Below are 24,964 nucleotides of genomic sequence, written 5' to 3'. Positions count from 1 at the left end.
TTTATTATACTCATTTTCTGGTATGTACAGAAAGGCCCATGGGTCTTGTGCAGGTTTAGTCTTGCAAGCAGTTTCAAAATGCCATTCATCTTTACACAGCAATTCCAAGCTGGTGTTTCTTACTTTGTCAGTGCTTCCCCCAGGAACATTTTAAAAATATATAGCAAAAAAATAATAGGAACCCTAGATAAGAGTATTCTGCTACTCAGGAGAAGTTGTTCCAGCTTTTCTCTTTGACTCTACTAGTTAAATTTTCACTGGGAGATAATGAAACCTCAGTGATAGGCTATTCAAACCGGATGTGCTTAGCTAAAAAAGAAGTATTTTATAAGTTTGTTTTGCTTGCCTGTAGGTGGAAAGCCCAGTTGAGATCACACTTCTCAAAATACCAGTTGATTGCTCTATGGTACCTGTTTGTCTGCCTTCTGATTGGGTAGAGCTGTTGCTGGGCTGATACTGTTGTGACCAAAATTAGAAAGTCAATATAAACGAGTCCAACTAGACTGCCTGCTTTTTTTTTTTTCAGTTCTCTCTTCTGATTCACCAGGTTTTTTTGTTTCAAATTCTTACAGCCTTTGTGCACTGGGGGTTGTGCCAGCAAAGGTGAAAGCTCTTAGTGGTTAGTCAGGAGGAACGTTCATAAAAATGTGTCTTGCTGACATTTAGTTGCTGGCAAAAACATGATGCCTAATTAAAAGTAAAAAAAAAAAAGTAAAAAAAAGTGGAAGTGGGTCCTATGGAGGGATTGTATTAAATACGTGGATGTGAGAACCTGTTCCTCCTTTAGGAACCTGCCTGCTTCTCACCCTGGGGGACAGCATTCATCTCCTTGGCCCTGCAAGGATGTTATTGCCAATGTCTCGTGGCAGAGGCTTCAGGCATGAAGGATCCACTGCTTACACCTCTTTTTTCCTTCAGTATTAGTATTCAGTACACTTTAACTAGTTGGGCTGTGCCTGGTTAATTACATTATTAATGCCATGGAGAATTAGAATATCTGTGAATGTAACTATTACAGTTGAAGACAAACACCATGTGAATTGTTTAGCAGAATGTTTGGTCAGTGCGTGCACAGCAGTTCAGCAGCCAAGGGGAGCTGGCTGTGCTGTACTTGAAGAGGTGCTGTTACTTTACCTGGATTGTTAAGATAAAGCTGTGGACTTTGGGAAAAATTAGTAGGATTTGATGCAAGTGTCAGAGGGAAATGTTTAAATGAATTTATGCTTGGTTAGCTCAGACTTTCAGAATTGTTGTTTGTCTTCTTCTGTACATTTGGGTAAGAAAAAATGAGGGTGGTGTTGCATGCCAAAAAATGCCCTTTTATCTCACTGTGTCCAGAATGAAGCAACAAGAGATTTAAATTCTGAATCCCAGTGAAGGGCAGGGATAGGAAGTGCTTTAAGAGAGCAACTTGGTTCAGTCATGAGGTCTCAAGGTACCTTATAAATTAGAAAGTAGGTCTCCTTTAGCGATGATAAGAATAAAAGGGTAACCAGAAAATATACAGTTAAAATCAGAAAAAAACAAGGCACAAAATGAGATGCAACTAGAAAGGGACATTAAAAAAAAGCCAAGAAAGCTTTCTATGGTATGTTAATAGTGAGAAGACAATCAGGTAATAATGATGGTGGTTTTTTGGCTATCACAACTGACATTTGCTTACTCAAAAGATTAGTAAGCTCTGGCCCATTTGATAATTCTAATTATATAAAGTGCTGCTTTAACTTTTTTTTCCAGATTACTGTGGGCTTGGTAAAAATAGATGACATATACTAAGTCTGTCCCATTAGTAATTACTCCAATGCTATACTAGTCCTGTCAGATATTTTTGATTTCTTCTGTAAACTGGGTTATGAAAAATAGTAGCACAAAGAAGTATTTCTTGGTTCTGTATTTGGCATTCCTTCACTTGTTCAGGACTTGCTGTTAACTGAACTGTGAAGCAAATGAAGAATTATCTTCTTTCTAAGCAGCTGGTAGCTTCTGCTGGTTTCTGTGTAACATGGTTTATTCACTTTATTGCAGGGTTTGGTTATCCGGATCCTCTTCACTCTTGGGAATTTAACAGAAAAGAATAACCAGGCCCGGGAGCAGTTGTTTAAAGAAACAGGAAGTGTTGACACCTTGATATCGTTATTCCAAACCTACCATGAACTCGACTTGAATGCACAGAAATGGTACCATGAAAGAGGAGGGGAGGAAAAAAACCACCCCAAGCATCCTTCAGAGGCAGAAGATGTTCTGATAAAGTTGATAAGGGTGCTGGCCAACCTCTCCGTGCACCCCCGTGTGGGAGCAGCTCTGGCAGCTGCCCATCCTGTGGTAGAATTACTTGTTGCAGTACTAGGTAATAACATCTACCTTGTGTGTGTTACCTTTGCCTTTGTCTGTAAGGAGAATTTAGAAGTTTTCTACTTGACCTTCTTGTCTAGGTTGAGCCATAACTACATTGGTTCCTTTGCTAAAATAACAAAGTCAATCTGCTGATATTCATGAACTGTTTTAGGAAGAAAGCTCATGGGAGACAGTGGAAGGGGTTGCTGCTTTGGGACTGCCTTGTCAGTGTCTGGGGAAAGGCATTGTACAAGTGTTTGACTCAGTGGTAAGATTTGCAGATCTGGTCATTAAGGATGAGGAGATGAATTTTCTTTTTCACAGAATGTTTATAAATAAGGGAAGTCTGTGCTTATCAGGTGCTACATACATGTGTTTGGTGGTGGTTTGGTTTTTTTAAGGTTTGCTGGTTTTGTGACAGTTCTGGATTAAGAATTCTTTTTGTTCCCTGCACCTAGAACTTCCAGCCTCCTCTAAGTATTTCCTCTTCTTTTTTCTTCTTTCTCAGATTTCCACCCTTTATCCCTTCCAGGTGGAAGAGTGTGTCCCTTTCCCTCCACACAGAGGCTTGAGTTCCTTTACCACTTGCTGATCCCTCTGTAAATCTCATTATAAACTAGGACTGGGCAGTCTGTTCTCCCAGGAACAGAGTTTGGCAGTGACAAGATACATCTCAAAGAACTCAGTGTAGTTGAGTGTGTGATGAAAATATAATCAACCTGACTCTATGCTAGTTTACCAGTTTTACCCACCAGCCATTGGGGAGTTAGAGAACACAGACTCACAACTTCATCTGTTCTGTCTTAAACCCTGTAGGAGCTTCTTGGGTTGGAACTGTCTTAATTACTGTTTAAGTGCTTCTGAGCCTCCAAGCTTCTCTCTGCCATCCTCCCCTCTTCCTGAGCACTGTATCAGTTAGGTTATAGAATCACAGAATGGTGAAGGTTGGAAGGGACCTTAAAGATGATCAGGTTCCAACCCCCCTGCATGGGCAGGGCCACCTCCCACCAGACCAGGCTGCACAAGCCTCATCCATCCTGCCCTTGAACACCTCCAGGGATGGGGCAGCCACAACCTCCCTGGGCAACCTGTGCCAGTGCCTTCCTGCCCTCATGGGGAAGAATTTCCTCCTGATGTCTCACCTCAATCTCCCCTCTTCCAGTTTAAAACCATTACCCCTTGTCCTGTCACTGCCCTCTCTGGTGAAAAGTCTCTCCCCAGCTTTCCTGTAGGCTACAAAAATGTTACTACAAGATGTTCTCTCACCCTGTGAATTTACCCAGTCTTGGTTTCTGATGCCAGAAACCTCAGATAAATAGTGCACACAGCTTTCAGACTTGCTGGTATAATTTTACAGTGGTTAACGTTCTGTCAGGAACTCTAAGATAATTTTTCAAATACTGTTAAAGAAGTCTTTCAATTTGTCATGGTACCTGAAATTGCAGTGTAGTTGCTCTTGGTATTTCTCTGTGTCTGTCACACGGGCCTGCTTCTGCACATGGATTCTCCTCAGTTTCCAATGGAAATAGGAACTGTGAAATGTATTAACTAACTAGATTTTAAGCCTTAGTCACAATGATTTCTGTAGATGAAGAGTTGGAAAGAGTGACTTTGTGTTGGCATTTTTGGATCAGCTGTTCCTGTTGGCTTCTGCCATTTTACTGAAAAGCAGAAGAGCTGTCTGTGATAGTGGCCATGCAAACTACATTTCAGTTTGGTTCTGAGCTATAATGCACTGCTGAGTTAGACTCCTGTATGTGTGTCTCTCTCTACATATGGAAATGTTCCTTTTTTACTTGTCAGAATACAAGTCAATTGATGACTGTGAGGAGCTGGTCATCAGTACCACAACAGCCATCAGCAACTTATCCTATTACAAAGGGAAGAGTTCTGCTGTTCAAGGCAAGAAGCTACACATTGCTAAATGTAAGTACTTTTAAACTAGTACTTTTTGTGTAGCTTTTTGAAAGTGGAAGTTATTCATGCTAGATTTTGACACTACAGAAAATAAAGACACTGATGGTGTTTCGTCATATGTTGCAGGAATGTCAAGTTCACAGGGTTAAATTTTTCCCATCATGATTTCTTTATTTCTGAGGATATTTGCTGTTTGATGCAGACAAAAAATAGCAATTTCAAATGTGTCTTTAAGACAAGTTCAAGGCACATTCAGTATTGCAGCATTCAAGGATGGAAGCAATCAATGGGAATGAAACCAACCTCTTTTTATGTACTTTTTTTCTCTCTCATTTTTCTGTGGTAGAAGGGTTAAGGGCTCACTGACTAGAGTCCTTACATGATGGGCTGGTTTCAGTGGTTCACTGCATGCTCACAGCAGAGTGATCAGTCTAATTTCTGTAGCACGTCTCCTTTGCTGTGCACTGAAAACCTACATTATGGTCTCTCTTCCTTGGAGGTGCTGAAGGTCACCTTTGATCTGCTGAAGTTCCACACTGATGATGTGTGAAACTGCTAAGCAGGAAAGCAGCAAACAAGTAGATGCTTCAGACCAGGGGCAGTGTTAAGTAGCTGTTGAGAGAAAATGTGTTTGCTTGTTATAGGAGCACTGAAAGAAAACAGAGCTAATGTCAGAAAATAATTTGAGTTTTAGGAGACATCCCACCATAAGACCATCTGTTCAGGATCTGAATCAATTCTCTTAGATGTTATAACATTTTTTTCTTCTTTGTCTTCACATGAGCCCACTCAAAACTCTGTAGCAAAACTGGCTCCCATGATTACAACTGTGCTTAGGCTATCTTCATAACTCCTCATCTGTTCCTTTGCATTTAGCCCCATATTGGAGCTCTTGGTCTCATCTTCAAAGCCCTACACAATTTAGCTCTTGTCCTACCATCTGCTCAGCCCCTTCACTGCAACAAGACAGTTAGATAACTGTTCCCATGTATTACATTTATTGCTGCTGCTTCTTGCATTCTGATGTTTGTTGATTAAAAGCCAAGCACGTTTGTGATATACAAGTAATTGTTTTTATTTCTTTTCTCTGCAAACCAATAGTGCTTTTCAAGCTGTTAATGAGCAACAATATGGATGGAGTTGTGGAGGCTGTCAGAGTCTTTGGCAATCTTTCCCAGGATCATGAGATCTGTGACTTCATCATGCAGAAAAAGAGTGAGTTACTCTTGCATTTGTAGGAATCCTGGTTTTAAATGTCCACAGTACTGAAGTGGAAAACCTGTTAATAAGCTGTCTCAGTTAAAGGGTAGAAGCAGTTTTCTCTGGTGTTTTGCAAATGAAGCAAATGTCAGAATCTAACAGGAGTTATTGTAAACACCATTTTTGTTCAATTTCATTAAAATAAAAACATTGCAGTAGGAAAAACATACTGTGGTGTCTCTTCACCAAGGTAAATTCTACCAAAACTCTGTTTTTCCAAAAGATTATAAGTTAGAAATTTCATTCACTCCATCAGTTTCTCAAGTCCTACAGGTTGGTTATATGATACATAATGAAAATCCAACTTAATTATCATTTAGGTTCATAATCACAAGTTCTTGTTTCCTGTATTTCAACAGCTTGTGAGCTCTTTGTACCATGCATTTAAAATGTTTGCCTCAACAAAGAGACCTCCTGTTTGCCTCTGGGTGAAGCAGGGTACAAGTCTTCTCAAGTCTTACTGCTTTGGGTGTCTAAAGAGCCTTGGGAAAAAGGGGAGCTCCTTGCTATCCACAGGAGGTGTGTCACAGGTTTAATTCAATACTAGCTCACCATAAATTCTTTTGCATCCACCTGTTAGTGCTCCAGGTGAGGTGATCTGCCACAAGTCACAGTCCCTTGCTGCAAAAGAGAATCACAGAATTACCTTGGGTGGAAGAGACCTTCAAGATCACCAAGTCCAACCGTCAACCCAACCCTGACAAGTCCTTAACTAAACCATATCCCTCAGCACTGTGCCCATAACAGCTCTGAAACCCCTCCAGGGATGGTGACTCCACCACTGCCCTGGGCAGCCTGTGCCAGGCCCTGACAGCCCTTTCAGGGAAGAAATTCTTCCTCACAGCCAACCTAAACCTCCCCTGGTGCAACTTGAGGCCATCACCTCATGTCCCATCACTTGTAACTTCACTGAACAGCCTGATCCCCACCTCTTTACAACCTCCTCTCAGGCAGCTGTAGAGGGTGATGAGGTTTCCCCTCAGCCTCCAGGCTGTGACTTTTCACATTACTTTGGTCTATTTTTATAACTAGAATTTTTTCATGTGTTGCTTTGAAGAAAGCTGGTAATCAGTGTGATGTAGGAATGGCTGTTACTCTGTTACACCCATGCTACAAATGTCACAGTAAATGCTACAAGGTTAATTTTTGGGGTGGGGGATCCTGCCTTTGACTGCTGGCTAAGTGAGAAGTCTGTTGTAATGCCACTTGTAGGGTGGGAACACCTTCCCAGTAATATTGTTTCCTTTAAAATCCAGTATACAGGTTTGTGATTGCTCTCCTTGATGCCAAGAATCAAGATGTCTGTTTTTCTGCCTGTGGAGTTCTGCTCAATCTCACAGTTGATCAGAACAAACGAGCTCTTCTGATGGAAGAAGGAGGAGTTAGAAAGTAAGTCCCTGATTATGCTTTGAAGAAGGCACATTCCAGGCTGAAACCAAGGGGTTCCAATCAGAGTCTTCTTTATTGGAGTCAATAACTTGCAGTAGGGATACCTATATAATAGATATTCAGCATCTGATGTTCTTCAAGAAAAGGCCTTTCATATTCTTTTTTTTTTTAGCAAAAGCACTTGGAGTGGTTTAGTCTCCAGCAGAGCCAAGAACCATGGAATGATTTCCTAAAGATCCTCCTGATACCCAGAGCAGAGTGCTGTAGGACAAAGCAACATGGCTTTGCAGTAGCTGCCTCTGCCTGACTGACCTGGATCCATCATTAATGTGGATCTGCTAGAATTGCAAAGCTTGCTTCAAGAACTATGATACCCCTCATGGTCTCTTGCAATTTTAGTAACAATTCAGTGCTGCAGGAAGAACCCTGTGATGTAGCTGTGCTCAGCAGGGAGTAAAGAGCTACTGGGACTCCTCTCTGCCAGGGTTCAGGTGTAAGGCACTTACACTCTTAGTGGTGGTAGATCTTGAAAAACCACCATGGATGCAACACCCGTGGCTTTGATGTTCAGGTAATAATGGATCCAGCTTAATTGGAGCAACATGAAAGATCATGTTCCTGTGCTTGCAAAGCACTCAATACAACCCACATTTATGAAACAATGTGCCTGGCTTTGAAATGCCTTCCTGTTTGTACATCATATCATTACTTTTTTATACACTGTAAAAAAACCATAAAAATGCAGTGTGCTCATCCTTCCTTCCCACGTTCTACTTAACTTACCAAAAGGAAAAAAAAAAAAAAAAGCTGGAAAAACATAAAAATAAGTGACAGGCAAATGGAAATTTCTGTTCTATAGAATATTCTGTAGAAGACAGAATCAGGCAGAATATAGAGTTTTCAATGCTCCGTCGGAAAATTTGTGAAGAAGGAAGGAAAAGTAGGCACAGTATGGAAAAAATCTAGAGGAAAGTGATGGTTAAGGAGGCCATCCTGACTCTGCCAAACCAGCTCCATGGATTTTTGGAAATGAGGTTATTGTATCAGTGTATAGTGGCCTTAATAAAACATGGAGTTAGTCTTATCAGAGAGTTAAACTTCAACAAATTAGGGCAAGTTCTTTTGGCCTTTCATTAGATGCCTCCCAGTCTTCCACTGTGAGAGGGCAGAGAACAAGCAAACCTCTTCTTGGTTGCTTTTCAGTCACTGCTCTTTTCAGTCATAATATTTTATTCCTTGCTCCAGATTATAAATCTCACAGTGAAGCAGAGAAGTGAATTAACTGATTCATGGACGTAGAGAATTCCTTTGGATGTGTCTTTTGATCAGATGCTCTGATGTTTAATTAGCTGGACATCCTGACTGAAGCTTTTTTTCTGCATCCACACCATGTTTTCCAGATGAATTTGTGGTGCCTGATTCAGTTTGGTTCACATCACAACCTCTGATCTAGGGACAGCCATAGGTTTGGGACAGTCACAGACTGGCATGAAATCTGTTGGAAATTTAGTGAATGGAATTTTAGTTTATTTGAAATGGTTACTTTCCTGACATATGTGATTCAAATTGGTCAGTTGTGTTAAAAAGCTACAGGGGATGGCCAGGCAGGCACAGGCATGTCTGTGTAGACAAAGGGCATGTTCACATCCTTAGGGAACTCAGATCAATGAGGAGGGGGAAGTTACTGAGGAAGAAAGTAGCATCTGAAATTTATTCAAGTAGAATTTTCCTGCAAACTTCCATGGAGTCTGCAGACATTTCTAGACTGCCTGGATTTTGAAGGGCTCAGGAGAAACCTACTGGAATAGAGGCACCCACAAACAGGCAGGAGCAGACTAAAAATGAGCATTTATTCCAATCAAGGCTATTTAGCACTCCAATAAATCAAAAATAATGTCACAGATAGGGATGTTGGTCAGGAATGTTAATACACTGCAGCACAACTACTTAAGAATTCCTGAGCTTTTCTGACTAGTCTAAACATGGATGATGATGATGATGATGATGATGATGATGATGATAATAATAATAATAATAATAATAATAATAATAATAATAATAATAATAATAATAATAATAATAATAATAATAATAATAATGCCACATGTGCACGTTGCTTTAGAGAAAGGGTAAGTCTCCCCCTCAGGTACCTGGAATCACTTGCCCTGAGTGGCAAGGCTCACTCAAAGATATACCCAGAATTATCACTCACCAAAGGTGAAGTTGCTCCATCTCAAAGTCTCCTCAGGTGGCAGCTCACCCTAAGGGGCAGGCTTCCTCACAGACCTGCTGCTCCAAGGGAAAACCCTGGGAAAACCCAACTGGTGCTTCCTGGCGGGGACTCTGTTTTTGTGGACTAAATCAGCTCTGACCTGTGGTCATTGGTTCATTTGTCACCCTGGGCCAAGACACTGGCTGGGGACCCTCTTCTTTGTCAGAGGTCCCACCCTGGCAACCCCCAGGTTGCCCACCGAAACCACCCTGTCTGCTGACAGTTCTGCAGCCCAGCAAGGGGGTGAGACCAGAAATCATTCTCTGCACCCCCCAGTCTAACCCAACAAAGCTGGAGCCCATCAGAGGCTTCTTCTGTCATCTCCAGAGGGCTTAACAGATAATATAACATCCCCCAGCACCAGGGGGACGGGGGGACATGAGTGCTCTGCCACAGCTACATGGGCTAAAACACTTTGTTTGATACTGGCAGGTTAGTTGACTGTTTAGGAGACTTTGGGCCAGCAGACTGGCAGCTGGCTTGTTTGATCTGCAAAACCCTGTGGAACTACTGTGAAGACTGCACAAGTGCTGCCTCATGCTTTGGAGAAGATACCAACACGTTGCTGGTGCTGCTTACATCACTGCTAGGTGAGAGTCATCATCTTTGTCTCTTTTCCTTAATAATGGGAGAGTCATAGAATGGTTTGGGTTGGAAGGGACCTTAAAGATCATCAGGATCCAACCTCCCTGCTATGAGCCACCACTCTAGTTAGTCTAGTTAGCATGTTGCTAATGCTTGTCACCAGCTGCCTTTTGTCTGCTTGAGCCAGTATCCTGCAGACCTCCAGCACAAACCACACTTTTCCCTGGGTGTGGGCCCTTCTGGCCTCAGAGGTCATTGCAGATGTAGACAGAAGCACACAGAATCACCAAGGCTGGAAAAGATCTTTAGGATCATCAAATCCAGCCTGTGACCAACACCACCACATCTCCAGACCATGGTACTAAGTGCCACATCCAGCCTTTCCTTGAACACCTCCAGGGATGGTGCCTCCACCACTTCCCTGGGCAGCGCATCCCAATGTCTGATCACCCTTTCCATGGGGAAGTGCTTCCTGATATCCAACCTACACCTCCCCTGGAGCAGTTTGAGGCCAGGCCCTCTTGTCTTGTTGCTGGTTGCCTGGAAAAAGAGCCCAACCCCACCTGGCTACACCCTCCCTTCATGTAGTTGAAGAGAGTGAGAAGGTCCCCCCTGAACCTCCTCCAGGCTAAACAACCCCAGCTCCCTCAGCCCATCCCTATAAGACTTTCCCTCTAGTCCTTTTACCAGCCTTGTTGCTCTCCTAGCAGGAGATGCCATCAGCTCTGATGCCCCTGGCTCCTGCACAGCACCTGCCAGCAACCTGGGGAACGTGGCTTTTCCCCTTCATCCAAGGCTCTGGGGCAACAGGCTGAGCCTGTGACAAGAACCCCTTGGCCACCCTCCTTTTCTTCCCACAGTCTCCTCACGGGCAGGACAATATTCTGACAATTCTCCTCAGCTCTCTAAAGCTAATGAGGGTCTTCTCTTCCATTAATACAGGCTGGAAGGTGTCTGCAAGTGAATGTTAAGATGCTGATTCACTTTCCCAGTTGGATCTTTTAATCTGCACGTTCACACATGCTTCAGTTTTCAGAGTTTCATTGCTATGTAACAATCCTAGAGTCACTACATTTCATTTTCTTCCTTTATTGTATGAGCCCTGCTTTGGTTGTGATTTTATTCTGGGTAGGTCATTTGCAGTTACCTTTTTGAAGAAATCTTTGAAATGAAATTGAAGCAAACCTTAACTAATTTCGATTTGGTTTTAATTGGAAATGTACTGAAGGTTTGTGCTTGCTCTGGAGAAGGCTGCTTGCTAGGCAGACCCAGGCAGAAAGCAGGATCCCCATGTTCCCTTTTGTTTTAAGACAATGAAGAGTGGGTGGATTTGTGAGGGATTTTTTACAGTTACAGCAGAATTACTGTTATTATTCATTGTTGCAGTCATTCCCTGCATGACACTATCTTCATGTGGGCAGTAATTCCAGCTATTTAACTTAAAATACTTGGGGGTACAAGATCATTAGTGCACTTTTTAACCTTCTGCAGCAGGACTGCAAACTTTACAGCCACAATCCAAGATTGGGACCTTCATGCTGGTATTTTTCCTACCTGCTACTGTATTCTGCTTGTTGTTGATGTGCAAACAAGATGCCCTCAGTCTTCTGAATTTCTCTTCTCCCCTCCCAGAACTTGAAAGCCTTTGGGAGCCCAGGGTGTTTGGTTTTCTGTGGTTTTCCCTTCGAGCTCTGTTTTACTTGCTGCCAATGGGAAAGGTGGTAGGAGGCTCCTTTCAAACAGAAGGAAACTGCATTACTTCAGAAATGGGTGTTATGCTTTTATTTTGGCTGCTGCAGCTGTTGGAACTTTATTACACTTTCAATTTGAACTTCATTATTTGTATGATCCCTTCATGCAGTTTGTAGTGCCAGCTGCAGCTTGTTCTCTGGGGTTGAGCATTTATCTCTGCACATGCTCCCTGAAAGCACCTGAGGAAGAACCAGCACCAGGTGCAAATTCCAGGTGTTTTGTTTGTGATGTTTTGTTTTGGGTGGGTTTTTTTACTGGATGTGAATTAAACCCCAGATTGTTGTTTTGACCTCCAATACTTCTGTGAGTCTGGGATTAATAGGCTGGGTTGTTATCAAGTTGGCAATGCTCTTGGCTGAGATGAAGATACACAAAGTAAGTCACCTCTGTCAATGATACTTGTGGTCAGCTTTCATCTTCTTTATGTGGTGGATGATCTTTGGAGTGAGGAAGCTGTTTGGATTGCAGTGAATGTTATCCATGATGGATTTGGATTCATGCTGGGTTCCATTTATCTGCAGCCTGCAGGCCTTCTGTTTGGTTGGTCATCCTTCTGCAAGTTCTTGGCTTGTTCCTGCTGCAGTTCTCAGAGCAAATTCTTAGAAAAATAATTGCTGAAGGAATCCAGCAGATCCCAAATTGGCCTATCTGAAATTTATCCCCACTGCAACTGGAAAAGGGCTTCTTGTCACGGGTCAGTGGGGTTTTGTTTATCATCCTAATTAGTCTGGTGACATCATCACAGCCCTAGCATGGTCCCTGCCCTGTGGTTTTAATCACACTTTGCCATATTTCTATTTTATATATTAAATCTCTTTCCTTGTTCATAGAGAAGCTTGTGGTGGACATCATGGGAGGCAAAAATAGGGTTTGACATGGGAGAAGCATTGTCAGGGTGTACCAGACCACCTGCTTCCTTACCTCTACTAGAGTGCTCCAGGTGCCTGGTTTGCAAGTCACTTCTTAAGTTAGTTTCTTTGCAAATACAAACACACCTCTTTGCACTTGGTGGTCTTGCAAATTGAGCTTGAATTTTCTGGCATGCAGCAATGAATATACAGCTTTGCTTTGAAAAGTTGTTACTTCTTTTTTTTTTCCCCTCTGCATGAAACACTGCTTATTCCAGCTATTAATTGGAGTGCAGGCTGGGCAGCAATTGGAATTCTCAATTAACCAGTACAGTTTTGGTGAACTGGAAATTCATGTACAATTGCAGTTACAATTGTAATGCAACTGTAATAGCAATTAATTACAAATATGTCAGGATTAAATCATAAGGCTAGTCTTTCTTCCCACTGTAGTCAGAAGAGTAGCTGCAGAAAAAGCACATCCTATCCCTTGGATCTGGTTACTCTGTGTGATGAAAGCCAACAAACTGTAGTAATTAGCAGCTGGTTAATATTGTCCTACACCTTCCTCCTCCCATTGTATCCAGTGACAGCCTTGAACTCTCAGTGCTCTGATTCCATCATTCAGGAAGCAGGAGGCAGCTGCTGACAGCCAGTGCACTGTGGAGAAGTGGAGAGTGGCCCTGACACCTCACTGCACCTGCTGTGCTTGTCCTCCCCTTTCCTTTTTCCTTTCCTTTTTCCTTTCCTTTTTCCTTTCCTTTTTCCTTTCCTTTCTCCTTTCCTTTTTCCTTTCCTTTCTCCTTTCCTTTTTCCTTTCCTTTCTCCTTTCCTTTCTCCTTTCCTTTCTCCTTTCCTTTCTCCTTTCCTTTCTCCTTTCCTTTCTCCTTTCCTTTCTCCTTTCCTTTCTCCTTTCCTTTCTCCTTTCCTTTCTCCTTTCCTTTCTCCTTTCCTTTCTCCTTTCCTTTCTCCTTTCCTTTCTCCTTTCCTTTCTCCTTTCCTTTCTCCTTTCCTTTCTCCTTTCCTTTCTCCTTTCCTTTCTCCTTTCCTTTCTCCTTTCCTTTCTCCTTTCCTTTCTCCTTTCCTTTCTCCTTTCCTTTCTCCTTTCCTTTCTCCTTTCCTTTCTCCTTTCCTTTCTCCTTTCCTTTCTCCTTTCCTTTCTCCTTTCCTTCCCTCTCCCCCTCTCCCCCTGGTGCTCTTTCATAGCCTAGGACAAAGATAAGTCCCATTGCCTATTTGGTGCAGGGCTGTATTTTCATTTTAGGTCTATTGGTGGCCTAAAGGCTGTCAAATATCCTTCTATGAAACTGCATGAAATAATTTATTCAGCATTATCAGTTGTGTTTGTAGATTCCCCATTCAGGAGCATGATTCTGGTTGCAGGCTGGTTCCTGTAAGGTTGGTTCCTTTGCCACATCCAATGCCAGGCAAAGTGGAGGGGGAAGAACTTGCTTTAATTCCTAACATGACTTGTCTCTATTATTTATGAAGTTTGGGAGGGAGGGCACCAGTCATGTAGCAACCAGGGTGGCTCATGTTCTGTAAGCCTGACAGTAGATCAAGTTTGAAAGAGTCTTCATGAACCAGATTAGCAAAGCAGTTTGTGCCAGGAAAACACACTTTAGTTAGATAACTAGGATGACTTACATGAGCAGGCCTGCTGTGAGTAATGTTTTAAAACCTGAGCAGTTTTCCAGGCTGACAGTCACAGGAAATGCTTGATCTCCTAGACATGGTGTAGCTACACCTGAGGAACAACTGAGCCTGCAACGTCCTTTTTGCTCCAAATTCTTTCTTTTCAATTCAAGTCCCTCAGACAGTGATGCTTAGTTAAACATGGAGTTGGTTCCAAACCATCAGCATCCACAACTGACACGGTTTATGTGCTGTAGTAAAAAAATAGAGAGTTGGGTATATTTTTATTCAGATCTGATTATGATCTTTTCCTTGATTGCAGATGAGGAGCTAGCACTGGATTACAGCCTCGACAGAGATTTAAGGGACCACCACAAACTATATTGGGAAAGAGAATTCAAACCTGTGGCAGAAAAACTTCTTGACAGAATTCAAAGCCATCACTCCTTTCCTCCCACTATGACTGTTCCTCCATTTTAACCAGTTATGACTTTGTTGATGGTGTAGATTGTACAGCTTTAGATTTCCAATATCCCTGCACGTGGCCATTGGTGAGCATGTTGGAGAGCATGGTAAGTTAATTTAAGAACAATCAGTAAAGTAGCATTTATATACTGGATACTGTTTTTTGAGAAGCTTGTTTGAAAACTGTGCATGTGTAATGAGTTTTTACAACATATTTGAGCTGATCAAGCTGCTGTTCAGTGTGATTTGTTGAGTTTCTTGGCTGGGAAACTGAAACAAAACTATTTGCTGAACTTTTAGTTTTTCAGTTACCACTGGGTACCAGGAACTCTGTGGTTCCAAAAATGCTGTGCACTGTAAAATGGTGTTTGCTACATGACAGGAGCTACATCTCACCTGCAGGCTTTGACACCCTTTTTTATTTGATGCAGGATTCTGCCCCAGAGTAACCCAGATGCTCTGGGGAATTCTGCTGGGCATGTCATGAGCTTCACTCTTGGGATGGGATGTTGCCAGTGGCCAGGAGGGAAAGCTGCCCCCTTTCCCTCTGGAGATCTCCCTCTCTTTGCCTGATGCTGTGTGGCTGGGCCATCCCAGCTCCTGTCTTGGTGCTTGTGGGGTATTAAGTCTGGCTGTGCAGGAAAGAGGCTTTTCTTAATTGGAACTTGACATTTTAAGGCAAAACACCCATGTCCCTGATGTAAGAAAAGGTTTTAGCTGGTCTGGTGTGTTGTTCTTTCAGTTGTTCCCACATTTGCAGGAGTCACCTGTGTGCCTGTACTTCTCAGCCTGTCTTGGCCAGCCATCTCCCCTGGGCTCTTGTCTCCATCCATGGCCTCAAGCACTGACAGCCCAGTTGGCTGCAGAAACCTTTACAGACCTGATCCATTTGGCTCTTTTCTGACCTCTCATTACTCAGGATAAACCATGGGTCAGGGGCTGCCAGGCTCCTGGCTCTGATCCTGAGGGTCAGCAGCCTGGCTCTGTGCTGTGTGCCTTGGGAGAACAAGTCTCCAGCCTGGAAACCCCTGCTGAGCTGCCAGAGGGGTTTGTTTTTCTGAGGCAGCAACTCAGAGCTGGTTCAGTGGTACCACTGAACCTTTGGCCGTGCCTGGACCTCTGCTTCTTGGTAAGGAGGAGATGAAAGGAGGAGGCTGGGAAGCACAGCAGTAGTAGGAGGGCAGGGAAACTTTTTTCCTACTCTAGGTCCTTGCTTCTACATTCTTGGGGATGTCTTTATGTTGATGGAGCAGGGGAGGGGAAGATATCATGGTCCAGGTTTTGGGAATGGTGAAGGAGGACACTTCAGTGAAGGTGATGAAATTTGCAAGGTTCCTTTTGTCCCAGCAGTCTGGGTGTTTCTCCTGGCTGGCAGGGCTGGGGGCCCTGCAGTGAATCCCTTGGGAAGCCCCTGTGGCTGTGCCCCCCAGCAGGGCTGCTCAGCAGCTCAGCAGGGTTTGGCTTGCACCACAGCTCTGCTGAGCTCAGAAAGACCTCAATTATCATTCCTTCTTTTGCCACTTTAATTTTAGCTGGAGTTGAGGGGAAGATAAAATGGCTTCAATGCCCCGTTTTGTGTCTTGGAAAAAAAAAATTTTGCTTTCTGGGGGCATTAAAGAAAGGCTGTTGGGTCAGTTCTTCCCTGTGGGGAGGGAGCCAGAGGCATTTGTTCTTGGCATCGGCATCAAGGCCAGAGAGACACCAGGGCTGCCTAATGCAGGGTGGAAAAGGCCTTGTGGCCAAGTCCTGTCAGCAGGTTGAGCCAGGCTTGACAAGCACTGAGGATGTGTCAGAAGGCAGCCTGGAACTGATCTTGTGCTCCAGTCAAGGTGGATATGGAGGCAGTGGAGGTTTGTTCAAGGAAGATGCTTGTTATGTCACTCTTCCTGTAAAGAAGGGCCTGGAGTGCTGTGTTGTGTGGCCTGCAGTGGAGGGCAGGGCTGGGGCAGCTGCTGTGTGTGAGCTCTGGGCTTTTGCTCAGGGTCAGGCCTCTGGCTGCTGCAGGAGGAGGCACCTTGGGAGGTGCTGGGCAGGGCCAGGAGGGCAGCAGAGTCTCAGAGCACCCAGCAGCACAGCCAGGAATGGCTCCTGTGGGGTTGGCCCTGGCTTCTTGTGGGTAACAAGAAATGAGCCCCAAAGAGGGATAAAGAGAGAGAGAGTGTAGGTGTGTGTTTGGGTGAGTTGCCAAGGCCAGCAGTGTCCAGAGCACCTGAGGTGCCACAGCTCCTGTGCACACCTGAGGTGTCAGACAGGGCTGCTGTGCACACCTGAGATACCAAGAGACAGGGCTGCTGTGCACACCTGAGGTGTCAGACAGGGCTGCTGTGCCCATGGGAGCTGCTCACTCTGCAGCCACAGGCCCAGGCTCTGCTGAACTTCTCAGAGGTGCCAGAACAACCTGCAGCCAGGGCAGACAGCTCTCCCACCCACCCACGATGGAGGCTGAGCTGTGGCTTCTTCCTCACGCTCAGCTGCTGCTGCTGCTCAGGGCAGCCACGGGCTTTGCCACTTCCATGGCCCAGCTGGCAACTTCATTTTCTTGTTTTTGAAAGCCTAACCCTGTCAATGTCCTGGGTTGTCCCTGTGCTTCACAGCTGTGCTTGTTCTCTTCTACTCAGGACCACGCTCAGCTCAGCAGTTGTTTTTTTTTTTCAGAATGGAAAATCCCCAAACATTTTCAGGCCTTTTCTCCACAGTGAGTGGCTGCCTGTGTAGTCAGGATGGTGGGCACAGTGTGGTTGGTGCTCTAGTTTGAAATGTGGCAGTGGGCAGGCACTGACACACACACACACTCTGCAGGGGTTACTGCTTGAAAAAAGGAGGGAGTGCTGCAGGTACCTGCACGTGTCTGGGGGCTCTAGGGTGGGAATGGACAGTTTGGACTTCTTGGAAAACTTCATGTTTACCTTTGATACCCCCAAAACCAGCAGGAGAATCTGGCACTGCAGAAACTCCCTTTACAGACTGGAAAGACAGGTTTTTTTCTGTGTCCTTAGGACTAACTTACCTTTATGATAGGCCCTTAGGAAAGTTTTGCTCTGTTTTTGGAACATTAAAAATCCTGTATTTTTAGTGAAGAGGAAATAGCAGCTGCTTCCTGTTAGTCACAGTTTTCGACAGTTTATTAATCTTTCTCCCCTGGCTGTTTGTAGATATTTTAGCTTCTTGCAACGTAAGCTTGAAAAATGCTCTCAGTGTTCTGCAGGAAGAGAAACCAGCCTGAGCTGAGAAGCAGGTCAGGGACAGAAATTTTAACAGAATTTACCTCTGGGCTTGGGAAAATCCATTTCTTTCCTGCCTCAGAACTAGGGCTCCTACTGCCTGTGAGCAGGTGAGAGCTCCTGCACTTGGGTGCACTGTCACCTCAGCTACAGGCAGCTCTGGGTGTGAACCAGGAGTTGTGTCACTGCCCTGCAGCAAATCCCCCTCCCAGTGCTTCCTCAGTCTGGCTGCACAGACCTGGCCCTCCTGCCAGGGACCCCTCTGGCACCAGCCTGTGGAGATGAGCAGCCTAAGGTGGCACTAAGGTCACTACTGAATGACAAACATCAGTTTAACTCTCCAAGTAACCTGGTCACTGAACAGAAGTGACTGAAGCCTCATTCCATCATCTCACACCTGTTACCTGGGAGGAAGGAGAAAACCCTACAGAACAGAGGATGGAGAACTATGGGGAGGATGAAACCATCAGGAGTGCATGAGATGTTCCTGCTGCAGGAACCTGAGCCTCTGCATGAAACGTGGGTATCTCCCATCTTTTTAGACTCTGTTGAAAAAGTCATGACTTGTCATTTTAAGTGCGTTTGCTCAATTACACCTTAAGATGATATTTTCCCCAGTAAGAACAGGAGCATGAAGTTAAACCACACAAAGACAACCCAGAGAAAAAGTTGTTACCTTTATTTAAAAAATACCAATAATACTGACAAATTTAAAAAGCATGTCACACTCATACAAAAAGTATTCATGTGTTCTCCAAAACCACTGTCTATTAAATGTCAGCATTTTAATCATGTTTTGATTTACTAAAAATAGATGGTGTGTTTGTTTGTTTTTTAGCCTAGTTATTTAAGCAACTGCAAAAAAAAAAAGTAATAAATCAGTAAGACCAGCTTGGGCACGTGATACAGTAGGACTGTTTGGCAGTCTAGAACAACATTCCCACACCTTGTCCCAGCTCCTGGACAGGTTCAACCTTGAAAAAGCAGGAGAAGAAGCTACTCAGCACTTCACACAGACCTCTAAGAAGCTCTGAGGACTTGGAGTCCCCTCCTTCCCACAGGAAGACCTTTGCACTTTGGAGCTCACCCAGTCATGCTGAAGAAACCTCCTGTCACGTTTTAAGGCTCAGCTGCTGGAGGGAACTGGCTGCTGTTCTTCAGGTGATCAGTGTGGACTGAAGAGGTTTAGTTCTGATTAAAAATCTAAATAACAAGGCCGTGTTGAAACCACACACGATAAAGGCTCAGACAGTAGCAGTGCTTTGCTTTCACTTTTAGCTTCACTGGAACAGCCTGTGTCTGTTCCCTCCCCCAGCACAAATAGCAGCATCAAGATTGTCTAAAATTATTCTGGTCGGGAAAGCAAATGTCATCAAGTCCCACTTCTTTCTGTGCTCCAGCTCCCATAGGATTTGCCTTAACACAAGATCTATGTATCTACCATTTGCTGTATTGCCAGAAGTTCAGGGTCCCGTGCTGTCCTAAAGCCAAAGTCCCACCAGCAGGCAGCTCTTCTGCTCAACCCTCTTCTCACCTGCCAAGCGTTCACTGCCGAGTGGCAGCAGCGATATTCCAAACGTGGAAATAGCTGAAACTAAAGGAGTTATGGCACAATGGGCATCTTAACTTATAGCTACTGTTGGTCCTGAGGCTTCGTGTCTTCCTCTGCCACCCTGCAGCTGCACAACGTTCCACTGAGGACAGGCAGTGGAGGCATCAGGTCATGTAGCGAGTAATAGCTCTCAGAGCATAAAGTAGTTCGGCTTGCATCCGAGCTTCCACCAGAAGCAAATTTACATGGACCTTGGGGAAAGAAAAGAAATGGTGCTGTGAGGGCCTGCCACTGACACCTGCTCCAGAGCCAGGAAGCCTGTGGCTTTGCTGGGAGTGCTTGCAGCAGCTGTAGGGGAGCCCTTGCCTTCCCTACCCAGGTGAGGAGCTGGGTCTGTAAAGCTGAGGGAGGAGGGGCTGGACAAGCAGAGAGGAACTGCTTTGGGGCCATTCACACCAGAAATCGCTGCAGGACCAGCAAGCAAAGCTGCTCTGGGTCTGAGGCCAAGGGCTGGATCTCCATCCCATCCTGCCTCTCTGGGACAGAAGCAACACCAAAGGACAGAGAAGCTGAGAGCTGCAGTCGAGGTGAAGCTGCACCACCTGCATGTCTGACCTCCCCCTGCAGCTCAGGGCTTGCAGGGCCCGGGGCAGCTCTTAGCCAGCAAAATGCAGTAGGGAAAGAAACCTTATTTCAGGCTGGGAAGTGCTGCACCTCCCAGGGAAGTTACTGAGGGTGAGCAGGATCCCAGGAACACCAGCTAAAGCTTGAATTCCAGTTGGGCAGCTGTGAGCCTGGCAAGGGGATGTACCACCTGTGTCCCTTCTGTACCTTCTCAGAGTGTTCAAACTGCCTCCAGAAGCCATCATACATTCTTTTTGTGGTCTTTTCAGGAGTGCAAACCACAGTCTTGATATAAACTTTAAAGCTGCGGTCCAACAACTGGTTAATTTCACCATAGTCATAATCATCATATCTGTTTGGAATTCAAAGAAAAACACTTTCATTTTCAAGACCCAGTGATTTCACTCCCACGGTTTCTAAGCAAAATAAAATTATTCTGTAATTTTTACAACTACTGGCCCTTCCCCATGAATAAAGGGATGTTTAGAAATAGAATCATGGAATCCCAGACTGGTTTGGGTTGGAAGGGACCTTCAAGACCATCCAGTCCCAACCCCCTGCATGGGCAGGGACACCTCCCACCAGCCCAGGCTGCTCCAAGCCCCATCCAACCTGCCCTTCAACACTGCCAGGGATGGGGCAGCCACAGCTTCCCTGGGCAACCTGGGCCAGGGTCTCCCCACCCTCACACTCCAGAATTTCCTCCTCATGTCTCACCTCCATCTCCCCTCCTCCAGTTTTCATCCATCCCCCTTGTCCTCTCCCTCCCTGCCCTTGTCCCAAGCCCCTCCCCAGCTTTCCTGGAGCCCCTTCAGGCACTGGAAGGTGCTCTCAGGTCTCCCTGGAGCCTTCTCTTCTCCAGGCTGAACACCCCAACTCTCCCAGCCTGTCTCCAGAGCATGTTTACTCAATAAACAGCTTTGCTTCAGTTTGAGAAAGAAAAACATTAAAAAGCCAACACTACCAAGGCTGATGTATATAGAACAGAAGTAGGAAAACTGACCTTATTCCAAACATACAGTGAATATAATTCCAAATAGCTCGTCTTAGCATTGAGGTATCCACATCTTTGTGCATGGCCATGGTGTTGTAGGTCAGATTATAAGCAATATGAAACTTCTCATCAAGTAGTTGTCCTACATCTGGGTAAAGTCGATTCACCAAGGAGTAGCCATGGTCTTCCCAGGAATAATCCTTAGAATCAATGAAAATGCAGAATGGAATGTTAGAGAAATTGACTTGTGAAGCTCTAGAGCTGTAATGGAGTTTCTCTCAGAGCAGATCCTACAGGGCAGGGGGTTGTTCATTGCTGGCTTTAAGCCTTCTCCTCACTGGGGCAGTAAGTTCCAGCACAGCCATTCCCAGGTTTGGGAATTGGCACCAAAAAAACCCCACCATAGGGCACTGAGCCTCCTGATAGCCCCATCCTTGTTACCTGAACACGGAAGGTGGGCACGTGCATCCCATGCCTGGAGAAGTCTTTGTAACCATAGCTGGTGTCCTCAAAGTGACGGGACACGTCCCTCGCTGGGGCTGAGTCTTCATCTTCTGTTAATTTCAAACAAACATGTCAAAATTTCAAACCATTTCAGTGAGAACCAACTGGCAGTGTGCTAGTGGAACTCTACAGAAGAATGGGAGTCTCTGTGCTTTTTAAAGAACCAGCAGGTTCACCAGGTCACCTGTGTCTGGTACAGCTCAGTGTGACTGTCACTATGGTGTTCAGAGGCAGCTCTTACAAAAAAGCATCTTTCTCTCCTATCTTTTGTGTACCAGGCCCCATCCCCTAAGTCTGGGGGACACTTTGCTCCTAACTCAAGGGGTCTGTAAAAATGCCAAGGGAAAATCCATTTCTGAACAGCCAGCTTATTAAAAAAAGAGACCTCTAAGGCTTCCAAGGCCACGTTTATTTTAGAGGAAACTCTTGAAGAGCCCACAACAACCCCAAGCTTGTAACAGATTCAGGACTATGTGAGATGTAATGCTCCATGCACTTAAGCAGCCAAATGAGTTAAGGACTTATTTGTACACCACAGAATCATAGAATGGTTTGGGTTGGAAGGGACCTAGAAGATCATCAAGTTCCAACCCCCCTGCCATGGTGATGAGATGCTTAAATCTCTTGTGAAACTTTTAAACCTCTCAAGAGAGGGATTCCATTTCTGTCAGAAATGTCTGTGACAGAGAATATGGTCACTTAGTGTTACGGTGTGTTTGAGAGAAGCCACAAATCTTGGCACTGCTTTAAGTGTTCCTGGAAGAAAACAAGGCCCCCCTAATCTTGATATCCTCAAAGAAATTGTCCTGGTTTTGAGACATCTTGTAACACTTCTTTTCCTTTTGCAGTACTAAGTGTTACTTCAAGTGATTTGGAAAATGCTCAATAAATATGTATTTATATACACCCTGCAGCTGCTCTACCTGAGGAGCACACGAACATGCTTTCCCTCTTCTCTCTTTCAAAACGTGTGGCCATCTCCTCCTGGCTGGCTTCCTCTTCATCTCTGCACTCCTGTAGCTGCTTCATTTTCTCCATAAGAGCTTCAACTTCACAGACAGACTCTGCAGACTTGGAAAGGAGAGGAAAACACTTCATTTCCATGTAACAAGAACTGACATGACAGAAATCTTCATGCCAGAAAAATTAAACACAAGCTGTGTCCTTCATTTACATCTTTAAATGCTGATTTTTTCAAGGAAAAGAGTTCTTGGAAGAAATCTGCACTGACCCAACAGCTCACACTTAGTCATCATCTTTTCTCAGTTAAATCCCTGCTATTTTTAGCCTATTTTAAGAAACAAACCTTTTTGGAAAAAGCAGTTCTGACACTGTAATTTAAAGAAGCTTATCTTAATCTAAATGCTTAACAACTGAAAAACAAGGAGCTGTAACAGAAATTCTGAGAGAGGAAGTAACCACAATTTACTACCCAACTGTGTTTTTCCCCTTCTCTGCTCACAGAGAAGAAACGTGTTGAAGGAAAAAGGAAGAGTGAGTGCAAATATAGATTTAATGAAGCCTCAAAGGAAAGCTAGTGCAAGACAGACAAGCTTATTTCACAAGAACTGTTTTAACACCACAACACTATTAATTCAAGATCTGGTCTTGTAAAAATCCATCAGCATGAAGCAAAATAGTTATCTTGAATGAACACAGTCCTGCCCCTTCCCTCTGCCTTTTGCAGGCAGTTTGCTCCTACAGAGAACCAGGGAGCTCCATCAGACAAAACTTAAATGCCACCCACACTATTGCAGTGAAGTCTCACACGTAAGGAGCCTGCATTGACCTGTAATCACTGACTTCAACCAAAGCTTAATTCATAGAACCACAGAACAGTTCAGGTTGGAAGGGACCTTCAAGATCATCCAGTTCCAACCCCCCTGCATGGGCAGGGACACCTCCCACCAGCCCAGGTTGCTCAGAGCCCCATCCAACCTGCCCTTGAAATGAATGACATATGAATGACAAAAGACAACCAGAGAGCTGAGAGGCTGTGTCTTTGTCTCTCCCTTCAGGAGCTTCTCCCAGCCAACCAGTGGCATTTCAGCTTCACCCAAGTGTATCTTTTCAACTGGTTGGCTCTCACCTGGATTAGGCCAATCAATCCCACTCTCACTGAACAAAGAGACAAGCACCCTCCATGTATTAATTTACAAAGAAACTACTACTATTGGAAGAGATTTTGTTCAGATACTTACTGGAATACTCCCAGTTGGGCTGGCATGAATTTCATCCACCCCATGGTAACCATTTGTAATATCACATATGCAATAGTTGCTGACAGAGGGGGGCCTGAAGGTGTGACCCCCTTCACAGTCAATCTCTGGGCTGATTCCACAACCAAAGGTGAAGGAAGCCAGGGAGTGGTAGTGTGTGAGGAGAACAACTGCATGGATCAGCTCTGCCAGGGACCAGCTGTTCTCTTCAGTCTTCAAAAGTTGCTTTACAAATAGTGCAAGACAGAAGTATTAATTTAAAAAAAGCTCTTCAAGCAATCCCACCTTAATGCAGTTCATCAACACGTTTCTTTACCAGATAAAAATTCTTCTTCTGACATCCACAATTGCTTCCTGGCTCCCTGCTGCCACTATCATGCTCAGTGTCCTGTTCCCAGGTGACCTGCCTGCCACAGGCTCGTGTCATTTAGCCCCACAGGAGGTGGCTTCTCTCCCCTCTCTGCCCCTCAGCTACTGAATCCCTTGGGGTTTCTGTTTTGCACCATGTGGTTTGTATCGAGGCCAGACCGACCTGCACTGCAAATTTCACACCTCTGGTGAAGATGCAGCCACAAGAGTGGGATGTTTCTTAAACTGGTCTTTATAGTCTCAGAAAACCCTGGCAACTCCTTGTGGATCAGCTGTGGTAAAACCAGGCATCCAGGCCGGGCTCCCTCCACCTTGTCCCTCTGGGTGGAATGCTCTGCATTCAACAAGAAACTTCAACCCCCAACTTCCCCTTCAGGCAGGAAAGTGTGGGAGGTTTGGGGCCTTCTGGCAGAGCCTGTGCCCTCCCCCACATCCCTGCCCCCCAGCAAGACCTGCCACTGCCTCTCCACCTGGCTGACAGCTCTGAGAAAGTTCCAGCACCTGCTTCCTCCTCACCAAGGGCAGAGAGGAGAGCAGAGGAGGAGGTGCTCTGGTAACTGGCCCTGCCTTGAGAGCTGCTATTGCTGCACTGATGCTGCAGGAGCTGCAGCCTTGAAGCTGCCTGAGCTGGGCAGCCCTTGGAGGAGGGAGCAGCAGAAGCAGCTGCTTGGTGGCTTGTAGGTGCTGCAGTCATGGCAGGCTGGCACCACCACCACTCCCCTGGGCTGTTCTGCCAGCCTGCTCCCTCCAACCCAGCCTGAAAACTGAGGGTTTGAACCAGCAACAACTGAGATACAAATGTGGTGACTGGTGTCCAGGCTCAGAAATGCTCAGGGGGTTCTGCAAGCCAGAACTTGAGGAAGTGCACATCTCAGCACGTCCTCATTGCACCAACACAATTCCCATGTGACAACTCTGAACGGTCAGTGTGTTGTAAATGACACTTGTTAGGCCTTTAAGACCAGTTATGATCATGTTGGTTTTTCAAGGGCACAAGTGCTAGGACATCATGCAGTAGCTCAGT

At 44.9% G+C, this 24,964-nt stretch overlaps 2 protein-coding genes and 1 pseudogene across 12 annotated transcripts in view; 2 read left to right on the top strand and 1 right to left on the bottom strand.

The window, feature by feature from the left end:
- The window catches only part of ARMC2 (armadillo repeat containing 2), a 62,687-nt gene extending 47,508 nt beyond the window's left edge, over positions 1 to 15,179 (top strand). For 3 of the 4 annotated variants that reach the window (XM_051613101.1, XM_051613100.1, XM_051613103.1), the window contains 6 exons: positions 2,026 to 2,347; positions 4,138 to 4,260; positions 5,353 to 5,466; positions 6,768 to 6,900; positions 9,605 to 9,762; positions 14,315 to 15,179. In XM_051613101.1, coding sequence (XP_051469061.1) covers positions 2,026 to 2,347; positions 4,138 to 4,260; positions 5,353 to 5,466; positions 6,768 to 6,900; positions 9,605 to 9,762; positions 14,315 to 14,472 — 1,008 coding nt within the window. In that variant the 3' untranslated portion in view covers positions 14,473 to 15,179. Of the gene's footprint in view, positions 1 to 2,025; positions 2,348 to 4,137; positions 4,261 to 5,352; positions 5,467 to 5,870; positions 5,919 to 6,767; positions 6,901 to 9,604; positions 9,763 to 14,314 lie in introns of those variants that run through there. The other variant, XM_051613102.1, reaches the window with a different exon arrangement.
- On the top strand, positions 11,613 to 12,439 carry LOC127383206 (delta(14)-sterol reductase LBR-like; annotated as a pseudogene).
- A 3,156-nt stretch (positions 15,180 to 18,335) lies between the features above and the next one.
- Positions 18,336 to 24,964, bottom strand: part of SESN1 (sestrin 1) — a 75,576-nt gene continuing 68,947 nt past the window's right edge. For all 8 annotated transcript variants that reach the window (XM_051613122.1, XM_051613125.1, XM_051613123.1 and 5 more), the window contains 6 exons: positions 23,554 to 23,796; positions 22,276 to 22,423; positions 21,290 to 21,402; positions 20,858 to 21,048; positions 20,062 to 20,206; positions 18,336 to 19,481 (listed from right to left, as the gene is read on the bottom strand). In XM_051613122.1, the coding sequence (XP_051469082.1) occupies positions 19,395 to 19,481; positions 20,062 to 20,206; positions 20,858 to 21,048; positions 21,290 to 21,402; positions 22,276 to 22,423; positions 23,554 to 23,796 (927 nt within the window). In that variant the 3' untranslated portion in view covers positions 18,336 to 19,394. The remainder of the gene's footprint in view (positions 19,482 to 20,061; positions 20,207 to 20,857; positions 21,049 to 21,289; positions 21,403 to 22,275; positions 22,424 to 23,553; positions 23,797 to 24,964) is intronic.

This window comes from Apus apus, chromosome 3, assembly GCF_020740795.1.
Source record: "Apus apus isolate bApuApu2 chromosome 3, bApuApu2.pri.cur, whole genome shotgun sequence".
Taxonomy (NCBI): Eukaryota; Metazoa; Chordata; class Aves; order Apodiformes; family Apodidae; genus Apus; species Apus apus.
The sequence above is the reverse complement of the archived record's forward strand: the minus strand, read 5'-3'. Positions and strand labels throughout refer to the sequence as shown.